Source organism: Watersipora subatra, chromosome 6 (genome assembly GCF_963576615.1).
Source record: "Watersipora subatra chromosome 6, tzWatSuba1.1, whole genome shotgun sequence".
Classification (NCBI taxonomy): Eukaryota; Metazoa; Bryozoa; class Gymnolaemata; order Cheilostomatida; family Watersiporidae; genus Watersipora; species Watersipora subatra.
In genome coordinates, this window is record NC_088713.1 from 13,792,769 (window position 1) to 13,813,335 (window position 20,567).

The window sequence follows — 20,567 nt, forward strand, 5'->3', positions numbered from 1 at the left end:
CACGACTGTGTTATAAGTCTAACTCAGACAGTTTTTTGGTCAGTTTTGCAGCAACCGGGATCATGTTCAAGATGAACAATTTACCAAAGTTCTTTCAGCTAAAATTAAATATATCACATCAAACTTTTAAGAATTGTGAGTGTCGTGATTTTGGGTGGGTTGTGTTTATGTTTTCTATCACCTGCCCTGCTTCTCAAATTGAACAAGTACATGGTCGAATTATAAAATAAGTGATACACAAGACTGATGAATCATTTTAACTTTATGTTCATGTTAATGTTAATTATTCTGCTAGGTTAAGTTGTGTTTATGCTCTCCCTCATTACGTTGGTGAAACATTGCTTGCGTGACTAAGTTTTCATAACAGCTGAGCCTAAAGGAGTAGAATGAAAAAATTCATACAAATAAATTTGAATACGAATATAAGCAAATCTTACAACAAGGGATTTTGACCAAATTTTTACATCTACCTGACTGATCATTTGAAGAAGTTGTAACTATGCGTGTCAATTTTTTCGATTGAATTCAAATTTTTATTGCCAGATTCATACGGAGAAGGTCACAAATACAGCAAAATAATACAAAACACGTAATTTTGAATAAAGTTTTACACCTGCTTGAGTGATTATTTAGATAATTTGCAACTATGCATGTTAAAATTTTAAATTGAACTCAAATTTTAATGACAATGCAACTATCAGAGTTTTTTTCTGACAATGGCACACCTAAGGGTGGACAGTGTCAAAAATCTGTGACATATGGTTATAAACAATAAAATTTTAACACAAATTTGATTTTTGCATTCTGATCCAAATACTTCTAAAGAAAAAAAATGTATTCTGTAAGTTAGTTTTATAGGTCAAAATTTAAATGATACACACTTTAGGTTGTTTAGGAAAACAAATTGGAAACCCATAGTTACATGTTATACACTACCTAAAAATATGATGACTAATAGTTAATTAAAGAAATAGCAAAAATAAATTTTAATGTATTTTCATGCTCAACATATTAACAATAAATTGAAGTGCAAGCATAATTTATGCAAGCGGAAAAAGTCTTGAAAAAGAGAGGTTTGAAAACTTTTTTTAAAGTAAACTCAGCAGTAATAAACAATTTTGGTTTTATTGTTTTTCTATTGATTATTATTTTAATGATTGACTGGTTGCGACTTAGTTACTATGCTTTGATGTTCTGTTCATAATATCAACACCACATTATTAATTGTGGACAGTGTATTTTTGTCAAACTGTTCAAGAGCAGACATCTTATTACCATCGTCTAAACATAAGTTGTATTACATAGTTAATGCCCATACCACCCCTACAATGACCGACACAGTTCAGGCTAATGCAGGTTTTTTCTAGATACTGTCTGGGGTATGCCGGTAAATTATTGTCCAGTGCATAAAACAGGCTTGCCAAACAGGTAGCAAAATGGCAAAACCAGATCATCAACTGGCTTGCATCTCTGGTGCAGCAAATGACGAAGTGGGTCCAGCAGTTGCAAACAGATTGACCTGACCATAACCCCTCTAGTGTCAGGTTTGCAAAGGCCAGGGACACATCTGGAATGATTGTTTTAGCAAAAAACAAGTGAAACGGAAAAATGGCTCATTATTTTCAATTTGTAGTCATGTTTTCACTTTAAATGTATAACTATATTCAATAAAATTGCACAAAAGGTTATCGAGCTCCAAACTCTTGCTTGCTAGAGTTTAGAGCCAGAAACGGTTTTTGTGGTGCAATAGAAAATGATTTATATATAAGTTAGTTTATAAGTACAATTTATAAACAATAGTAATAACCTACCGTGTAATCTAACTATAAATTCAAAAAAATATTACATAAATGAACAATACTTATAACAAATGAAGAAATAAAGAGGAAAAGTGTCGTACTGATTGCTCGGTTTGTTGCATTCTGACTATCGCTTTTGTTTGAATGCAATCCATATCTTGTGATCTCAACTTTGTTTGCACTGCTGAACTAGTTGATATTAAGATTCAAACAATTTTTAGCTGAGCAAAACTTTTACGCTTAGCCATTGAGAATTCATACTTTTTGTGTGAACAAAGAGAAACTTTCAGCTAAAAAAACTGTTTGCACATGCTTACTAAATGCATATTTTATTTTTGCCTAAACAAAGAGAAGTTTTTAGCCACATGAACGGCTTGCATATGACCACTAAAACAAATTTTTGACCCTAAAACCGTAGTATGGAGTCTATTGCACTTAATTACCTCAACAATGAGTTGCTGTAACGCGTATTTACAAACAGATAAACTGATTTTAATAATGTCTATTACAAAGTGAAACCGCATAGGCAGACATAGGTTTGTTACGCAGGGACTTGTCTCTTACTACAATAAAGTCAGTTTCAGTGCAGTACAGGCTAATTATTCATCCAGCAATCTAACCTAATATTTAGAAGTGTTGAATTTAAGCATTCAGGACCATGCCAAAAGGTTCAAAACGAAACCAAAACAGTAATGTTGATAAACACGACAAAGTCTTGCAAATGTTTTAGTGATACTATTTCACACCTACCTGAGTGGCGATTTGGAGAGGTTGCAATTGCGCATGTCAAGTTTTTCCAAGAAATCCAGATTTTCGATGACAACAGGACCAGCAGAGTCTATTCTACTGTAAGATAGGTTCAGCTCTTTCAAGCTGGGCAATGAAGCAAGGCTGTAACAAACGATTCAATATTATCTAATAACTTCAACTTCTGCTTTCAAGGTAATTTTGTGTTGCATGTCGAAGCGAATAATCTTTTGAGAATACTATGTATTCTGTTCTTTGGTTCTACAGGTCGACCATTAAACCAGGCATATATATAGCTTTTATTCAATAAAAACCAAGGATCACATCATATTGATCAATTTATACCCAGAATGAAGAAAACTGAATTTTTGAACAACAAAAGATAAAAAAAATGAGTTATGTTGCCAAATAGCAATAGAGACAGTACCGTAGATTACTTGATAGAGTGCAAAAACTGTGACAAAATGATGAAGTAAAACTCATTTTTACAAAAACAACATGTAATCAAAACTTAATTATTATGTTTTCTTGATTTTCCATTGTTCAATACAAAGTCATTATAAAAGTGGGTGGACTTTCAAGCAGCATTTTTTTACAGCTTCACAGCTGTAAACAAGCTTTGATATTTATGAAAAAGATTTGAAAAAGCTTAAACAGTAATTTTTCAGTTTCTTTTCAGCTCAACTGACGAAACCTCAAAGTTTTAATAAACTGCACAAGTCAAATAACAAACATTGTTTTCAGCCTGAAGTCGATTATTTTCCATTGCTTCACTTTTTATATCACTCACTATTTATGTCAAGCTGGTCAGAAATAAAGGTTTCTAACAATTGTTCTAACTTTCTTGCTACCAAATTTTTTTAGCAGAACATAGCTACATATTTTTTAAAACCTAACATTTGACAAAGGTATAATTTGGCAACTTACAAAGCTGATACCATGAAGACACCCCAGTTATGAAAAAATTGAGCTTAGAAAATTCATTTTTGTCATTTTCACTATAATCATGAGCATGTCCGGGACAAATGATTCGTCAAAATTATTACGGATAAAAACAAAATAATCACTCTTCAGCGGTCCTTATAGTCAATAAAAAGTACCCAGAGTTTATAGATTTAACATTGTTGAACCATTTTCAGCTTTAATGCATCTGACATAGTCATTACTCATAAGATATTGCAATAAAATGACCTAAACAAAGGAAATAAAAAAGTCAGGGTGGGCTGTAGGCATATTTTATATTGGCTAAACATACACAAATAATTTTAATCTGTGAAGCTTACTAAAATCCTACATTGCCACTTTTCTGACACAACCTTTTTGCCGGCTGTATTATATCACTTGTGGTAGCGAAAGAGTTAACCTACTTGTGTTCTACATATAACATCAAAAATTATAAGTTGTGAGTGGCGTAATTTTTGGTGAGCTGATTTATTTCTCTCACCTGCCTAGTGATACCCTGTTTGTCAAATCGAACAAGTAAATTTTTGAACTACGTGTAAGATATGTGATATATAAAACTAATGAAACATGCACAAGCTGAGTTAAATTTAATGTTTACTATTTGGCTATGTTTAGCTATGTTCGTGCTTTCTATCACTATCTTAGTAAAATAATGCTCGTAGATTGAATGCATGTATTTTTGCTTCAAATTACTGTAAAACCACTATTTGAACATCTAATGTAGATTCAGTATTTTCAACCCCTCCTCTAGAGTGAAGCTTTATTAGAGATGACGTTCAAATAGAGGGTGTTGTTTTATATTTAGACTACCTCATCGAATTGTTGAACAAACTAATTAAGCCTGCTGTGAATAAGCTATCCTAATCTTGCCTTTATTCTTGACCTCCGCACTTCTGTTCAACTGTTTTTCATTTTAAGTCAAAGTATCATATCAAGTTAAACAAGAAACCACTTTGAGTAAAGCATCATTAGATATGTGTTGATGTTATTTGTCATAAACATATATGGTGTACAGTACACCCTCAGGATGATTTTAATCCATTTCCGGGTTGGTATCACATGGTAAAAAAATTTGATGGCGGGGTATAGAAGCCATCAAATTTACATAATGCGAGCATCTCCTGCTGAAAATCATCAAAATTTTATACAATTACTGTGTATATTAAAAGTAAGTAATAAAATAGTATGTTTACCTGAGAAACTATAGTTACCTAAAGTAACTTTAGTATACTTAGTGTATTTATTGGTAATGATTTGCATGAAACTGTAAGGTTGCAGTGTGCTATGGGCAGTATGTACCGTAGATAATTTTTACCTTCAAGAGTGATGTACGTATAACATAAACTTTTAGTTTCCTTCAAATAAGTTTAACTTACTAATCAGACACTTAAAACTAAGTTTTATTTTACATTGTTAACAAATTTACTGAACTTCAATTTTGAATTACTAAAATTGTATCACCTAGTAGTTTTGGCTTTATTTTTAATATGATTTTATTCAATCTTATTAAAACCTTTTCAACATAATTTGGCAAAGATTCTGACGGATGCTGTTTTTGTAATAAATTGGATTTTCTTTAGCAGCTCAAGGCAAGTTGTCTGACCATGTATTTGTTTGAAGAAATTGCTACTCTAATTTTGGTAATGGTTTTAAAAGGAAAAGACTATGGTTTTACGCATGATAATTGTTGAGATGAAAAACATTGCTCACTGTGTCACTTTCAAGCATTGCGAAAAAGTTTTCACTGAATAGCATTTTAGGGTCTTTGCTATTTTTATGTACGTAATATGTACATGAAGTGCCAAATTTGAACTCTTTGCTGAAACTTTTGCTGAAGTCGTATGGTGAAATAAGAATCAAATGGGGAGGTAAAAAATCATTGTGTTCTACCTCACAGGGTGAAAAAATTGTATATCGGAGTATTCGTATCCTGAGGTTGCACTGTATTAATTATTTTGATGAATTCGCTATAATTAAAAAAAATACATCAAGCTTTCAAGTTAAAAGTGGCTTTTTTACCAATAGCTGCTATCACATGTCATGCATTAGTCTTAAAGAATATTCAGATTGTTCATTCTATTATGTTGACCTTAGTAACTACGGTTTGCTACAGTAACCGTAGTGTATCTAGTTTCATTAGTGTTCATGATCTGCAATTATTTGCAACACTATAATGTACTATATGCAGAATGCACCGTAGTGAGTTCTTACCTTCCAGACACTTATGGTGATGATATCTGCACATCAACTGAGCAATAAATTTTTTTAGTTAAAGTTGTATAAGTATGAAATACTACAATAACTATGTAGGCTAACAGGCATCATATGCAACTGCTGCTGCTAGCATATGCTATTTCAAATAGGCATTCAAGAAAAACATCATCCATTTTTAAAATTTTAATGTTATTGCCAAACATAAGTCATTGTATTTGGGTAAAAGTTAAAAAGCAGAAAAATGCAAAGAGTCAGTCTGTGATTTCGTAGTTATGACTGACCACAATATGACTGAGAAAAAACAAACTGAGAGCTATGAAGTATGTAAAATGCCAAAGCTGTGTAATATATACTTTCAAGCTGTGTAATATATACTTTCAACTCAGTAACCATAATATGTCACATCATGCTGCGTTTTTGTATGTGTTTGTTAGATTCTTATGGCTATAATGTAGTCATTTTGCGGCATAAATTTGCATTCCAATGATATTTGGCAAAATTGTACATACATCAAAAACCAAATGGCCTATTTTAGGGTTTTTATGTTTTAGATATATAAGATGTTATACTATGTATATACTATAAATTTACAACAATTGACAGACTTCGAAAAAAAATCTTCAACAAATTGTATACAAGTTTCTCATAAGAAAAAACTTCGCCGATAAGTAAGCAAACTTTGAACCCTAGCAAGTCATTCTACAGAGTTCATATAGATACTGACCTGAATGGAAGTTTTGTCAGGCCACAAGAATGCAAAGTCAGCTTTTCTAATGACATCAGCTTATCCATACAAATAAGTAAATCAGAATCCAGTTTATCCGAACTGATATACAGTTCTTTCAGATTGGTCAGTGAATCAAATCTGTAACAAAAGGTCATTTGTAACTATAATATTACTAACTTTATTCAATCAGGGCAGAGTAATCCATGTAAAGACTTTTTATTATTCTTCTCATAACACGTAACTGTTAGGAAAATCACTATAGAAAATTGACGAGGTGTGAGTCGGTCATAAATGAATTCGGTACAATTTATTTGCGGCTACACCTCCAAATATTGATGTATGGATATGGGTGAGATTTTTATTAAGTTAAAGTTGTTAAGTTATGTTTATTAAGGTTTTTCTGCTAATGAACTGACAATGGTATTAGGTTCGGAAGTATGTTTTATTTTCATCATTTTTTTCTCTATATAATATTATAAATGGGGTGGAATCCAAAATATTTTATAAGTAAAACAAACAGCTTTTGTTACAAATAAAGTATTGTTAACAAGCATTTTAATCTAGTAACGCTAGTTTTAACATAATTAGGAGCGGTGATACAGTATGATGTTAGTGTTTAAAAATCATAGAGCAGTGGATTTTCACCATAACATTTTAATTCCAGTGTTGAGATCGTGAGCCAAAAACCTCTTGTTGACGGATAAAGAAACCTATAATAAGTATGTATTGGGGAACACTATTTGCCAAAAATTATCAAAATTTTATGTTAATACAAGTCATTTAAAAATTTAGTAACGAAACAGTATGTGTGTGTCTGCCTATGTGTGTGTATCTGCCCGTGTGTCTGTCTGTCTGTTCGTGTGGGTGTGTGTCTGCCCATGTGTCTGCCTGTGTGTCTGCCCGTGTGGGTGTATAAATGTGTTTATGTGAGTATATGTGGGTCTATGGGTATGTTTGTGTGTATGTCTGTATCTGTGTATGTGTGTAAGTGTGTGTGTAAGTGTGTGTGTATGTGTATTTACGTATGTGTGTATGTGCGTATGTGTGTATGGGTGTATGTGGTTTTATGTGTGTGTATGTGTGTATGTGTGTCTGTGTGTATGTGTGTATGTGTGTATGTGTGTATGTGTGTATGTGTGTATGTGTGTATGTGTGTATGTGTGTATGTGTGTATGTGTGTATGTGTGTATGTGTGTATGTGTATGTGTATGAGTATGTGTATGGGTATGGGTATGGGTATGGGTATGGGGATGGGTATGAGTATGGGTATGGGTATGGGTATGAGTATGTGTATCTGTATGTGTATGTGTATGTGTATGTGTATGTGTATGTGTATGTGTATGTGTATGTGTATGGGTATGTTATGGGTATGGGTATGGTTATGGGTATGGGTATGGGTATGGGTATGGGTATGGGTATGGGTATGGGTATGGGTATTGGTATGGGTATGGGTATGGGTATGGGTATGGGTATGGGTATGGGTATGGGTATGGGTATGGGTATGGGTATGGGTATGGGTATGGGTATGGGTATGGGTTGGGTATGGGTATGGGTATGGGTATGGGTATGGGTATGGGTATGGGTATGGGTATGGGTATGGGTATGGGTATGGGTATGGGTATGTGTATGGGTATGTGTACATGCATAAGTATACGTTTATGTTTGTATGTATGCGTGTATGCAACTGTGCTTGTGCTGGTGTGTGTGCTTGCGCGTTCTAGCTTGTGGGTTTCTATGCATGTGTCTTCGCGGGTGTTTCCGCGTACGTCTTTGCGTGCATCTCCGCATGCATCTCTGCGTGCGTGTCCTCGTATGTCTCTGCGAGCTCTTCAGTGTGGGTTTCCGTTTGTATTTCTGTGTCAGTGCTTCTCCGCATGCTTTTGCATGTGAGCCTGTGCACGCGTCTGCGTGTGCGTCTGTGTGTGCATCTGCATGTGTGCGTGTGTGCGTGTGTGCGTGTGTGCGTGTGTGCGTGTGTGCATGGGTGTGTGTGTGTGTTTGCGTGTGTGCGTGTGTTTGTGCAATACATAAAACTATTAAAAATAAATCCAGCATCCGCTGAGTCAAATTGAATGTTAGTTATTGTGCCAATGTTGGTTGTGTTCATGCTTTTCGTGAAACAGTGTTAGATAGATGAAACACGTGGGTTAGTGTTTTAAATTACTATGAAATCTTTATTTAATCACGTTCTTTTGGTCTTTTACAACCTTTCTCAAGAGAGAATTTTTATTCAAGGCGATGATCAAGTCGAGAGTGGGCAGTATATTTTGATTAGCTCATCAGAACTTGGGAAAATGTAGATAGCCGTTTTACTTGATAATCTTTTAATGCTAATGTTGCCTATATTTTGCTTTTTCCTTTTTGCACTGTGAAATTAATGCCACTGACCTCAGAAATTTTTCTAAAATGTTTCTCATTCATGTCAAAGTATCAAACTGTATTGAACAATGAAAATATATTCACTACGAATCTATGCTAGTATCTAACACAGGTATAACAAGAATACTACATGAGTCTATTAATAGGAGTGTAAAATAAAAAAAAAACAGTGCAATATTTTTAGAAGATATTTAGGTTTAGCTGAGACAGGACAGATGAAGGTGTCTACACTTTAACCCTAATATGACAATTTCTATCCATTGATTGAGCGTAAGAATTGTATTATACCATAAAATAATTTAGACCAGAAATAGTCAGATACAGTTATTAATTATATCCTTGGTGTTGTTTTCAAAATTTTGAAGAATAAATGTAAAGCTCAGAATTTATTAAATCGGGTTTAATACGCCATAGCAATCACTGCTGTTACACAAATGTTGTACATTAATCTTGAAGATTATTCTCATTGTTCATCAGACTGTTTTAAAGTCATTATGTCAGATTCTCATCCTCGTCATAGAAAAACTTAATTTAATGGATTTAATTTAGACCAACTTCGAATTAAGATCTAGATTTGGCAATTGTTATAACTGATCTTCCCAGGTACACAGTCAAGAAAACTATCGCAACCACCACAACAAACACAAATTAGTTTTTTGGTAATGATAAGCATGGTTAATATTACTGGAACTGTTTAACATAATAATATAATCACCATAATGTTATTATTTCCTTTTTAGTAGCACTTTTCAACTAAGAATTTGTGAACACTTTTCCATTGATCACTTTCAATTATGGGTTCAAATAAGTAAATAGTAGCGGCGTTCAATTTAAGAATGATACAGTATTTTCTTAGCCTTTTCATTACAAAAATAAATAAACGACCCTTTCCAGTAGCAGGTTTAGACACTTGAAGTATTGTTTTAGTTTCATTTTATATTAACATGAATTTTTAGAGTGATATATTTTGTTATTTCTTTATGTTAGTACAATAAATCTATTTTATGTTTTTCCAATGCTGAAAAGCTTATAGGAAAAGGTTAATGGGTTTATCCCTCCTATATAATTCCCAAACATTATTGATGAAATTATTTTTGGAGTTAAGACAACTGCTACATTAGCTAAAAGTAGCAGTATTTTAAAATAAAACTGTTAAAGCACATAAATTACATAATTTTTTTATTAAATATTTCAAAACATCAGAGTCTTGGCTTTTGAATGAGCCTATATTCAATACACAAATAATAATATTACTATGAAAAACGGGGTGTCAAAAGTACATCCTGCAAAAAAAGCACTTGGTTCAGGTACTCAAAATGTGACGTCATAATTCTTATTTAGCCTTAGGTTGTCGATCTCTTTCGCTGCCATTAAGGCTGCGTTTTTCTGTGGCAATCGGTGCTGTTAAATCCGGAGAGCGCTAATAATAAACTAAGAGTCTAGATAATCAACAATTCCCGCAATCGTGCTAACGCCCGACCAATACAAACACATGTTTTGGGTTAACTAATTATGCTTCAATAAATGTAATGTCGTTGATAAAGGTTATAAAATCCCATCGATTAAATTATGACCTGCGGTTGCGTGGCCCTAGGACTAAATGTCAATCGCATTTTTGCGAGATCCCGCAATGCTTGAAATTAATTAGTCTCAGTTGTCACCATCACGTTAAGATAAAGAGCTAGTGCATAATATCATCGGGAAAATATAGTATGATTTTTGGAGTCTGAGGTACTCATCATAGAAATAACATGTAAATGGAGAACTAATGACACTGATTCCTTTGTCATCTTCATTCGTTCTCTGGAGTTGTCCTACCTTCGCCTGCCACTAGCGTCATTATCGTCAATATAGTCATTATCGTAGCTGATAAATAAGCGGTAAGAGCACACAACAACGAATATGAGAATTGTGACGTCACAATTTCCGAGACTATGCCGGTAAACTTTTTTCCAGAAGAGCTCTGGGGAAATCCTATAAATACCAACCAATGTCTGTCTCACCATGGCAAACAATAGCTCATTCGAAAGCCAAGACTCTGATGTATTAAAATATACAATATAAAATTATGTAATTTATGCGCTTTAAGAAGAGTTTGAAATACTAAAAACTAGTTGCAAATTTTCTGAAGTAAAAACTAAAAACATGATTTGGAGGAAAAATAACCCTTAATCAATGGCAGATGTGAAACCAGTCTTTTTAGTAAACTTTTTGAAATAATTTTCTATCAAACAATTGACTGCTTATCTTTTCCTTTACACAACCTGACCTGATTCTTTGAAAACTACATTTTTGTAGTGTGAGCCTCTCTAGTGATGTAAGTTTCTCCAAAGCTTTAACATCACTGTTATCCAATTTGGTATCCTTGACTTTCAACTCTTTCAGATTGGTAAGTAACACAAATCTGTAACAAACCATAGTGACTCAGTTGTAACAACTCTACACAAGCAGGATTAAACCAAAATTTCCAAGCAGTGAATATTTTCGAAAGTAGCCTCAAATTTGGCGTAAGTTATTATTGCAAAATTTTGTGTTCATGCCGAGTATTGCGACGAACGTATTCCCACTTTACAATTATCCTAATGTTCATAAAGGATGTGGAAACTCACTAATGAGATCCAATAGTTTTTAATAAGGTGGTGATGCTGTGTATTCTAATAGGAACAACCATGCATCATAAAAATTACTTGAACTCAGCTATGACACTGATCTTTAGTTGACCAATAAAGATTCTGACTCATTAGGAGGTGATGATTTTTTAAAATGAAAGAATGTGATGCATTGATAAGCTAAGGGCAAAGGAACAAGATCTGTTCAGCAAATTAGACACTCGGATAAATGGTGATCTTTAATGTCAACACTATAATCGCCTGTGCACATTAGGGGCAGGGCCATGGAATCATGTAATATCACAATTATACTAATGCACATCTGAGTTTTCAGAAAGAAAAAAATTACAACAAGCTGCTTTTTATTTATAAAAACTTTTCTAAGTTTCTCATGCACAGTGTATAAATGCACAAGGGTATAAGAGACATGTTAACAGCAGAAAACTTTTACAGTTACACTAGTTTTTCGCGACTTAGCCTGGAATTAACAATAAATTGGCTTAACATAGAAACCACTCTCTCCCACGTAGTCTTCAATTCTTATTTTGTACCAACATTCTCAAGGAACATCTTACATACCGGACAACCTCTATTAAAACTCCAGATTAATTTGAATGACCCATTAATTTGACTAGCACTATGGGAAAAAGGGTAGAAAAATAGAGTGCCACCTTTTAATTAAGCACCATCTTTCTTGACCTGCACTTTGGCTTTCTTTGATAATTACAAACTCACAATAATACAAAGCACTAGTAATGACTCAGTTACATCAATAACAATTGATTCTTTTGTGGTTTCTGTTTGCATTAAAGTCTATTTTTGACTCCAAAGCTTACAGCTCTTCTTTAGAACTTGACAAAAAAACCATAAAAATAATAATCATCACCCTAAATTAACAATAATTTCTTGTTTAATGCGGTCTTAATATTTTGATGTATGAAAAGACGGTTTAAAATGGCAATGGAAACTTTACCACTATTTGACTGCGACTTGTGCTAAAAGTTTATCATTATTTCTGCACAGATTTGCTTTAAAATCGACCCGTGCAAGTTTCGTTTTGCTAAAAAATTGTTTGAACCTTAGTCTCAACTAGTTCAGCATCGCAAAAAAACAGTTGAGGTCAGCGAGCACTGAAAATATTGAGCAGCAAGAAGATACTATGATTTCATACAAAATCAACAATCAGATTGCAATCTGCTGAGCAAATGATGCACATATTTTTGTTTCAAAGGTGTTAACTCTTGTTTATGCAAATATTTAAAATTTGGTTTGTTCATATCACTTGTTCTTGAACACAGTGCACAATTATTCAGATCACGATTAGTCTGTTATACAACTTTTTTACCTGGTGAACAGGAAAATGACGATTTTTTAACCTCGGAATTCGAATCTTTTTTCACCATCTGATTTTAATAAAATTTTTGCTCAAGTTTGAATTTGGCATTTATTGTGCTTATTACATCAAAATAACAAACATGCTAAAACGGTCTTAGCCAGAAACATTTTTGAAATGATTGAAAAGGACACAATGACTGATGTTTCTCAGTTCAGCATTTCTTGTGTGTAATAAACTTTTCCAAAATTAATATTTCTCAATTAAAATTAGCAGCTAAGTCCAAGCTACAATCCCTTTAAACAGAATGTCAGTGTTCAGACAATTTTTTAACAATTTAACAGAAATTTTGTTATTGAGCTATTGAACATAACCTCTTCAAGAATCGCATTGCTCGGATTTTTTTATTTATTTTGGTCTGCTAAATTTTATGGTGAACATGGAGCTTGAAATTTAAAGAGGATAAAATTTTGGTGATAAAAAATATCAATTCAGAGATATAATTCAAAATACGTAGTAAATTTTTGCTTTAGTTGTGTGCTCAGTAAGCAATACTTATTGAACACTTTCAAGACTGATATTGAATTATTTCGATTCGAGTTGCCCTCTCCAAGTGGCTGACATCGAAATAATTCGACCTCGGTCAAGTTAGTTCATGGACTAGTTATTGACCTCAGATCTGTTAGTATTGCTGATATCCTGCTAGCGCTCAGTTTAAGCTTTGTGTACAAAAAAATCTTGCTACTATCTTGCTATTATGTTAAAAAAAACTGGAAATATTTGAAAAAACCTCAGGCTGTGTCAGAATAGTAACTTTGTCAAGTTTTATTAAATCTTTGAAAATTTGGCTAGGAATTTGTCTACATCAAAGAAATAACTGCAAATGTTGATGAGTTGGTAAATGACAGTGATAGTGAAGTAGATATAAGTAAATCTGATGATGAAAAAATGAGTAAAATTGGAATTACTCTCAGAATTAGTCACAGTAAATGAAAATCACACCATGGGTGAGTAAAAGATGTCAGTGCAGTTTCACTTTATTTCGTTTGTCAAGGAATGACTTGATGAATGGACTCACTCATTGATAGACTCCTGATGATTTTAACTTATATTGTTAGTCCAATCATTGGTCTCACTCACATATTTTATAATTAGTTACTTTGGCCAAACTATTATTGTATATGTAAGTGACTACTGGCTAATAGTAGTAGATTACTAGACTAGTTCTAAAGCTCCTTGTAAGTAGTATTTGGTTGTAAAGTAGGGTAGTTTATGTTCTACATGCAAATATTTCCCACTCCTCCTCTCTGTTGGGGAAAGGAAGGGTAGGGTGTGGGGGATAGGAAGAGTTGGGTGTGGTGGGATTGAAGGGCTGGAGCGTAGGGGGATTGAGGGCCCAACTGACTGATGTCAGAAGCAAGCAGTGGGCTATTCATACATTTATGAAGAATAGCTAAAGAACCATTACAATTGCCTTAGATTACAATAATTTATTAGCGAGGAGAGTCGGTGGTAGATCCAATTCAGATAGTGATATGCCTATAAATGATGATGTTGACCAAGAACCAGAAATGAGCGAGAGCGATTCTAAAATAGACTATTATTTGTTGACTGTTTTTTGCCTTATCAAAGGCCCAACACAAAATAATAATATGTCATGTCAGATATAAATAAAAGTACATAAAAGACAATCAAAGTATTTACTTCAATAAGCATTTCCTTGTACTCTGTTTACGAAAAATATCATTTTTGGTTTGAAAAGGCATTCTTAATCCTGAGGTTACATAGATTAGATACAGCAGAATAAACTCTTATTTAGTAAAATTCGCGAGCTCACGTTTTCAGCTCCACAATGGTATGATCATACACAGGTTTACTAGTATTGCGATAAACATATTATATAAATGGAAAACCTCAAAAGTGGCCAGCCATTAGGGGAGGATTGTACTAAAGCAACCAGACTTGAAAGTGTTAACCCATTTTTAGCCATCGTGTGTTAACTTGCAAGTTTATATTGTAGCTAGGCTACCAAAGCTCGTTATCACGCCTTAGAAATTTACTCATTCCATGTACAGTTATAATTAAGTTAGAGAAAAAATGGTTTGATTAGTTTTAAAGAAAAAGTCCTGGCCAATCAAAAACACTTACAAATGTGCTTCAATGGCATCTCTGGTAAAAGTTATAGCCAAAATCCTAACCCCATACCGACGTCTATCTAAATCAAAAATTGTCAAGGAGATTTAAAATTTTATCGTTTGTGATCAATTTCATTAAACTCGAGAAGTAACTACACACATTAAAAAGTAGTAAGACAGTGAAAGACTGCATAAATCAAATTAAGACATTATTTTTAACGTTTTAAAGTTTTTATCAACTTTTAATTTTGCAAATTTGAATAGTTATGTTTGAATAAAAGTGAAATTTTAGGCAGTCAGCCGTAGTAACCCTAAAGTTTTCGTTCATTTTGGATAGGATCATATTGATTCTTAGAGCTGTGTATAAAGTCTGAAAAGTCAAGAACGGAGATATTGAAAAAGAGTTTTATTATTTGAAACATGTTCATATCAGTGTATTTGAGATATATCGGCAGGTATGTTTGCTATGTCTTGATTTGGAGGCTGGTACTCACGAGCAATTTTTTAAATAAGTTTTATGCTTTTTACGTTCTTGACTAACTTTATTTACAAAAATATTATTTATAACGTTTTTTATGTAACAAAACAATAATTTTAGCCAAACAACTTATATTTTTAGCATTTTTATTGGGAAATTCTAACTTTGTTTCAGCAAGTTCAGGTCTTCAAAAATCAGAAATTTTCTATCACTACTTTCTCTGCGACAAATGTATAGGCCTACATATAAGTAATAAAAGGTCTCTATCGGAATTTTATACCATGTGAAAAAGGAAGCTTGACTGGCTATTTTGAAAATTGATTAGATAACTTATTTCAAGTCAGTTTATTGTAGTGGCAACTTGAATTATAACATTTTTCTGAGAAATGACTGGTATTTAATATAGATCACATGAAAGTTAGTTGGTTGAGAATGAGTTAAAGAAAATTTATATGTGCACATATTATATTATCAGAGTTTATATTATACACGTTTTTGTGTTAAAGGTAAAAATGCCATACAGTATTTACTGCACATTTAAAATTGCAACATTAAATTTTAATGCAGATAAAAAAAATAAATACACAAAGTATAAAAAAGTCGATGTATGTAATTATGGTAACTAAGGTAAACATACTACTCTGCTACTAATTTTAAATATGTACAGTACTTGTATAAATCTTTGGTGATTTTTACCAGCGGATCTTTGCATAATAATTACTATGATTTCTATACCTCTTCATACAATCTTTCGCCACATGATGCCAATTGTGGAATAAAATGAAATTGTATCCTGAGGCTGCACTCTATTAATAGTTGTAGCAATTAATGGATTATTATTATACAACTTATAATTTCGCAGCTTTAAAAGATATTATTTATAGCATCACTGCTATTATCTGAATTCGGCTTTCAATGCATCAACACCTATTTTCTATTGAACACCAACAGCTAGTTTTGCTGCAAACTGTAGCAACTACATCAAACTACATTTTTTATACATAGTTACAAAACGAAAATATGCTTTCATATTTGAAAATTGTTAGATTGCCATCATAAAGCTTAAGTCAAGCTAAATTTGCGCTATCTATTCTAATATAGCTAAAATATTCTAATACAAGTAATGCTTTTGTTTAGCTATTTATTAGATAGCCATAGCTGAGGCTTATATAAACTAGGTCTGGAAGGCAACAGTGCAATATATACTATGAGAGTGAATAAACCACATCTTGTGTTATTATTCATACAGGTAACATTTATTACTGTTATACTTTCCTTGTTGTCTCTACATGTTAATGCAATACATACTATGAGAGTGAATAAACCACATCTTGTGTTATTATTCATACAGGAACATAACAGAAGTTATTGGCGACAAGGACGGGATATTCTTGAGCAGTACAACTGATATTCTTACAAGAATATAACCCGGAACCTATACAGCATTCTCAGTATATACAAGTATGTCTTCGGAAGTGGATAAGTTAATCGAAGTCATTACGGCTCAAAACCTAAAGATGGAGGAGCAACAAAAAGCTCATCAAGAACAACAACAAGCTTATCTGGAAGAAAATAGGAAACTCATGGAACTACTGGTGAAAGGTCAAACCGAGACAGCAGCGAAGCTAGCACCATCGGCAGCCTTACCCAAGTTTTCAGAGTATGATCCAGCTACCGAACTATTGACTGATTACATGAATCGATATGACACTTTTGTAGCAGCTCACTCTATACCTGAGGAGAGGAAAGCTAACGTGTTCTTAATTAATCAGTCACCTGTTCTTTACAAACAGATCAGCAACATGGCTAGCCAACTGGAGACCCCAAAACTTATAAAGGAAGTTACCATGGAAGAAATAAATAATTTCTTAAAAGAACAATATGATCCCACACGATTTTTAGTACGCGAGCGTTATAAATTCTGGAGTACTATGAAAAGGAAACCTGGAGAAACTATTCATGAATTAGCGAATAGAATTAGACAGGAAGCGACCACATGTGACTTTTCTAATATTGATGATCCATTAGATGAAGCTATGAGAACACGGTTTGTCTGCTCAGTAAATAATGAAGCAGTTCTCAAAGCACTGTTCAAAGTAAAAGAAACTGAGCTATCTTTTAAAAGAGCTATTGAAATTGCGACAGAAACGGAGGACGCAGCCAAGATAGCCAAAGAAACCGTATATGGAGAGCAACAAAAAGTTAACATGGTACAACCAGATCATAGAACTAAGACACCACCAGGAACTTCAGACTACAAAGAAGCAAGACAGACAACTTTCAATTGCTACAGATGCAATAAAACTACACATACTGCTAAGGAATGTCCACACAGATCTGCTACATGTAATTTTTGCCAGAAGTTAGGACATCGAAGAGTTGCCTGCCGAAAAAGAAAAGCAACTACTAATAAAAGGCCTATAGCACAGAAATCTATACCAAAACAACAGCTTAAAACTATTCGAAGAATACATATGGAACAACTTCAAAAGAGTATTGAGATAGAAGAGCAGATCATCGAGATGGAGTTAGATACAGGAGCCTGTGACAACTTCATTACTGAGGAAGTCTGGTGTAAACTTGGAAAACCTGTACTCTCTACAACAACGACAAACTACGAATCTGCTTCAAAACACCCTATTGAAGTAATTGGACAGTGCCAGCTGAATACTAAAACCGTAAAGGGAAATCCTATTGCTTTGAACTTTGTAGTTAGCCGGGTTCCAAATCTCAACCTGATAGGACGAGGAGCAATCAAACTATTGGGGATATCAATAGACAACCTGCTCAGCCAACAAACTACTACGACTTGTAAATTAGTAGACCAGGAAACGGCTGACAAAAGTCTACAACAATCTTGCGAGCAACTCTGCAATGAATTTCCTGATCTATTTAACAACGATCTAGGCTGTTTAAAGGATTACGAGCTAGAAATGAAATTCAAGGCAGATGCAAAACCAGTGTTTCACAAACCTCGACCTGTTCCATTTGCTATTCAAGATGAATTAAATCTAGCCTACAAAACTGGAATTCAAAGAGGAATCTGGAAACCAGTACAGTTTAATCAATATGGTATGCCTGTAGTTCCGGTCAGGAAAGCGCAACTTTCCAACAGTCATCAAAGATCGATCAGAGTATGTGGAGACTACTCACAAACAGTCAATCCACAATTAGAGACTCACCGACAGCCTATACCTCTACCCGAAGACCTGATGAACAAGTTAGGAGGAGGATACGGATATACTAAAATTGATCTAGCTGATGCATACAACCAAATCCCCCTGGGACCAAACAGTCAGAAAAAGCTTGCTCTTAGCACACAAAAAGGAGTACTACTACAGATGAGACTTCCGTTTGGAATCAGTTCAGCACCTGGATATTTTCAGGAGATAATGGAACAATTGACAGCTGATCTACCAGGGGTAGCTGTATATTTAGATGATATACTGGTTAGTGGTACTGATGCTACAAGTCATTTACAGAATTTGCGACAACTACTTGCAAGACTGAATGAGAAAGGTTTACGATGTCGTAAAGAAAAATGCCATTTTGCTCAACCCTCGGTAGAATATCTTGGTCATAACCTTTCAGCAAAAGGAATTTCTAAAGGACTAAAAGCAGATGCTGTTAAACAGATGCCTGCCCCAACTAACATAAACAGTTTACGTTCATTCCTTGGATCAGTACAGTTCTACAGCAAATTCCTACCTAACCTATCAACGATTACAGAACCATTACACCAGCTAACTAGAAAAAAATGTGCAGTGGAAGTGGAGTGCAGAACAGGAAACCTGTTTTCTTCAGCTAAAACAACTGCTGACTGCTGACACAGTTCTTACACATTTCAACTCAAAGCTGCCTATAGGAATAGCATGTGATGCTTCCGAAAAAGGAATTGGAGCTGTCTTATTTCACAGATATGAGGATAATAGTGAGAGACCTATTATGCATGCTTCTAAAACATTGACAGCGACCCAAAGAAAATATGGTCAGATTCAAAAAGAGGCACTAGCTATCATATTTGCGTTGAAGAAGTTTCACCAATTTCTCTATGGCAGAAAATTCACCATCATCACGGACCATCGAGCATTGACATCTATGTTTGCACCTAACAAAGGAACTCCTGCACTTGCTGCTAACCGATTAGCAAGATGGGCTCTCTTACTCAGTCAATATGAATATGAAATTGAATATAGAAAGACTAACAAACATGGGAATGCAGATGCTCTTAGTCGGCTACCTGTTGGACCAGATGTTGAGTTTGACAGAGAGGAAGACAATGCTGACGTAGACATTATTTGCACTATTAAAACTATTGGAGCTCAACTTAACCCTACAGATCCAGGAGTAATAGTCAAGGAATCTTCTAAAGACATTTTTATCTCTACAGTCATGAGATATACAACAGAAGGATGGCCACATCGAGAGGAAGCAACTCCAGCTACTTCTGAAATCAAAGAATTTAGAAAGTTAGAAAACTCACTATCGGTGTGTAATGGTTGTCTACTCTATGGAAACAGAGTAGTAATTCCTACCAGCTTACAAAAAGAAGTACTGAAGATATTGCATCTCGGACATTTTGGGATACAAAGGATGAAGCAGCTAGCACGCACAGCGGTATACTGGCCTAGAATGGATGCTGACATTGCAGAGACAAGCAAGTTGTGTATATCGTGTGCTGAAAATCAGAGACTACCTTCAAAGTATCCTGTACATCCGTGGATGCTACCAGAGAAACCATGGAGTCGTTTACACTTAGATCATGCTGTCAACTTTATGGGAAGTAACTGGCTAGTTCTCACGGATGCTTACACTAAATATCCTTGCATACACAGGACCAGTTCTACATCGACAAAATCAACTACTGATCTTTTAGAACAAGATTTTTCACACTTTGGCTATCCACACACATTAGTTACAGACAATGCTACTACCTTTAAATCAGAAGAGTTTCAACAGTGGTGCAAAGAAAGAGGAATTACACATTTATCAGGAGCTCCTTATCATCCTGCAACAAATGGAGCTGCTGAGAGAATGGTGCAATCATTTAAACAAGCTTTGAAAAAGTCTACTCTACCACCTAATGCAGCATTATTAGAATTCTTGATGCATTATAGAAGAACACCTTTAGAGACTGGATATTCACCAAGCCAACTGCTACATGGAAGGCAAATCCGATGCAA

At 34.1% G+C, this 20,567-nt stretch overlaps 1 protein-coding gene across 1 annotated transcript in view; it reads right to left on the reverse strand.

The window, feature by feature from the left end:
• The window catches only part of LOC137398055 (leucine-rich repeat and death domain-containing protein 1-like), a 52,058-nt gene extending 37,084 nt beyond the window's left edge, over positions 1–14,974 (reverse strand). The window contains exons 1-4 of the mRNA XM_068084156.1: positions 14,970–14,974; positions 11,099–11,233; positions 6,448–6,588; positions 2,550–2,690 (exon numbers count right to left, since the gene is read on the reverse strand). Of these exons, the coding sequence (XP_067940257.1) occupies positions 2,550–2,690; positions 6,448–6,588; positions 11,099–11,233; positions 14,970–14,974 (422 nt within the window). The remainder of the gene's footprint in view (positions 1–2,549; positions 2,691–6,447; positions 6,589–11,098; positions 11,234–14,969) is intronic.
• Between the last annotated feature and the right edge of the window lie 5,593 nt (positions 14,975–20,567).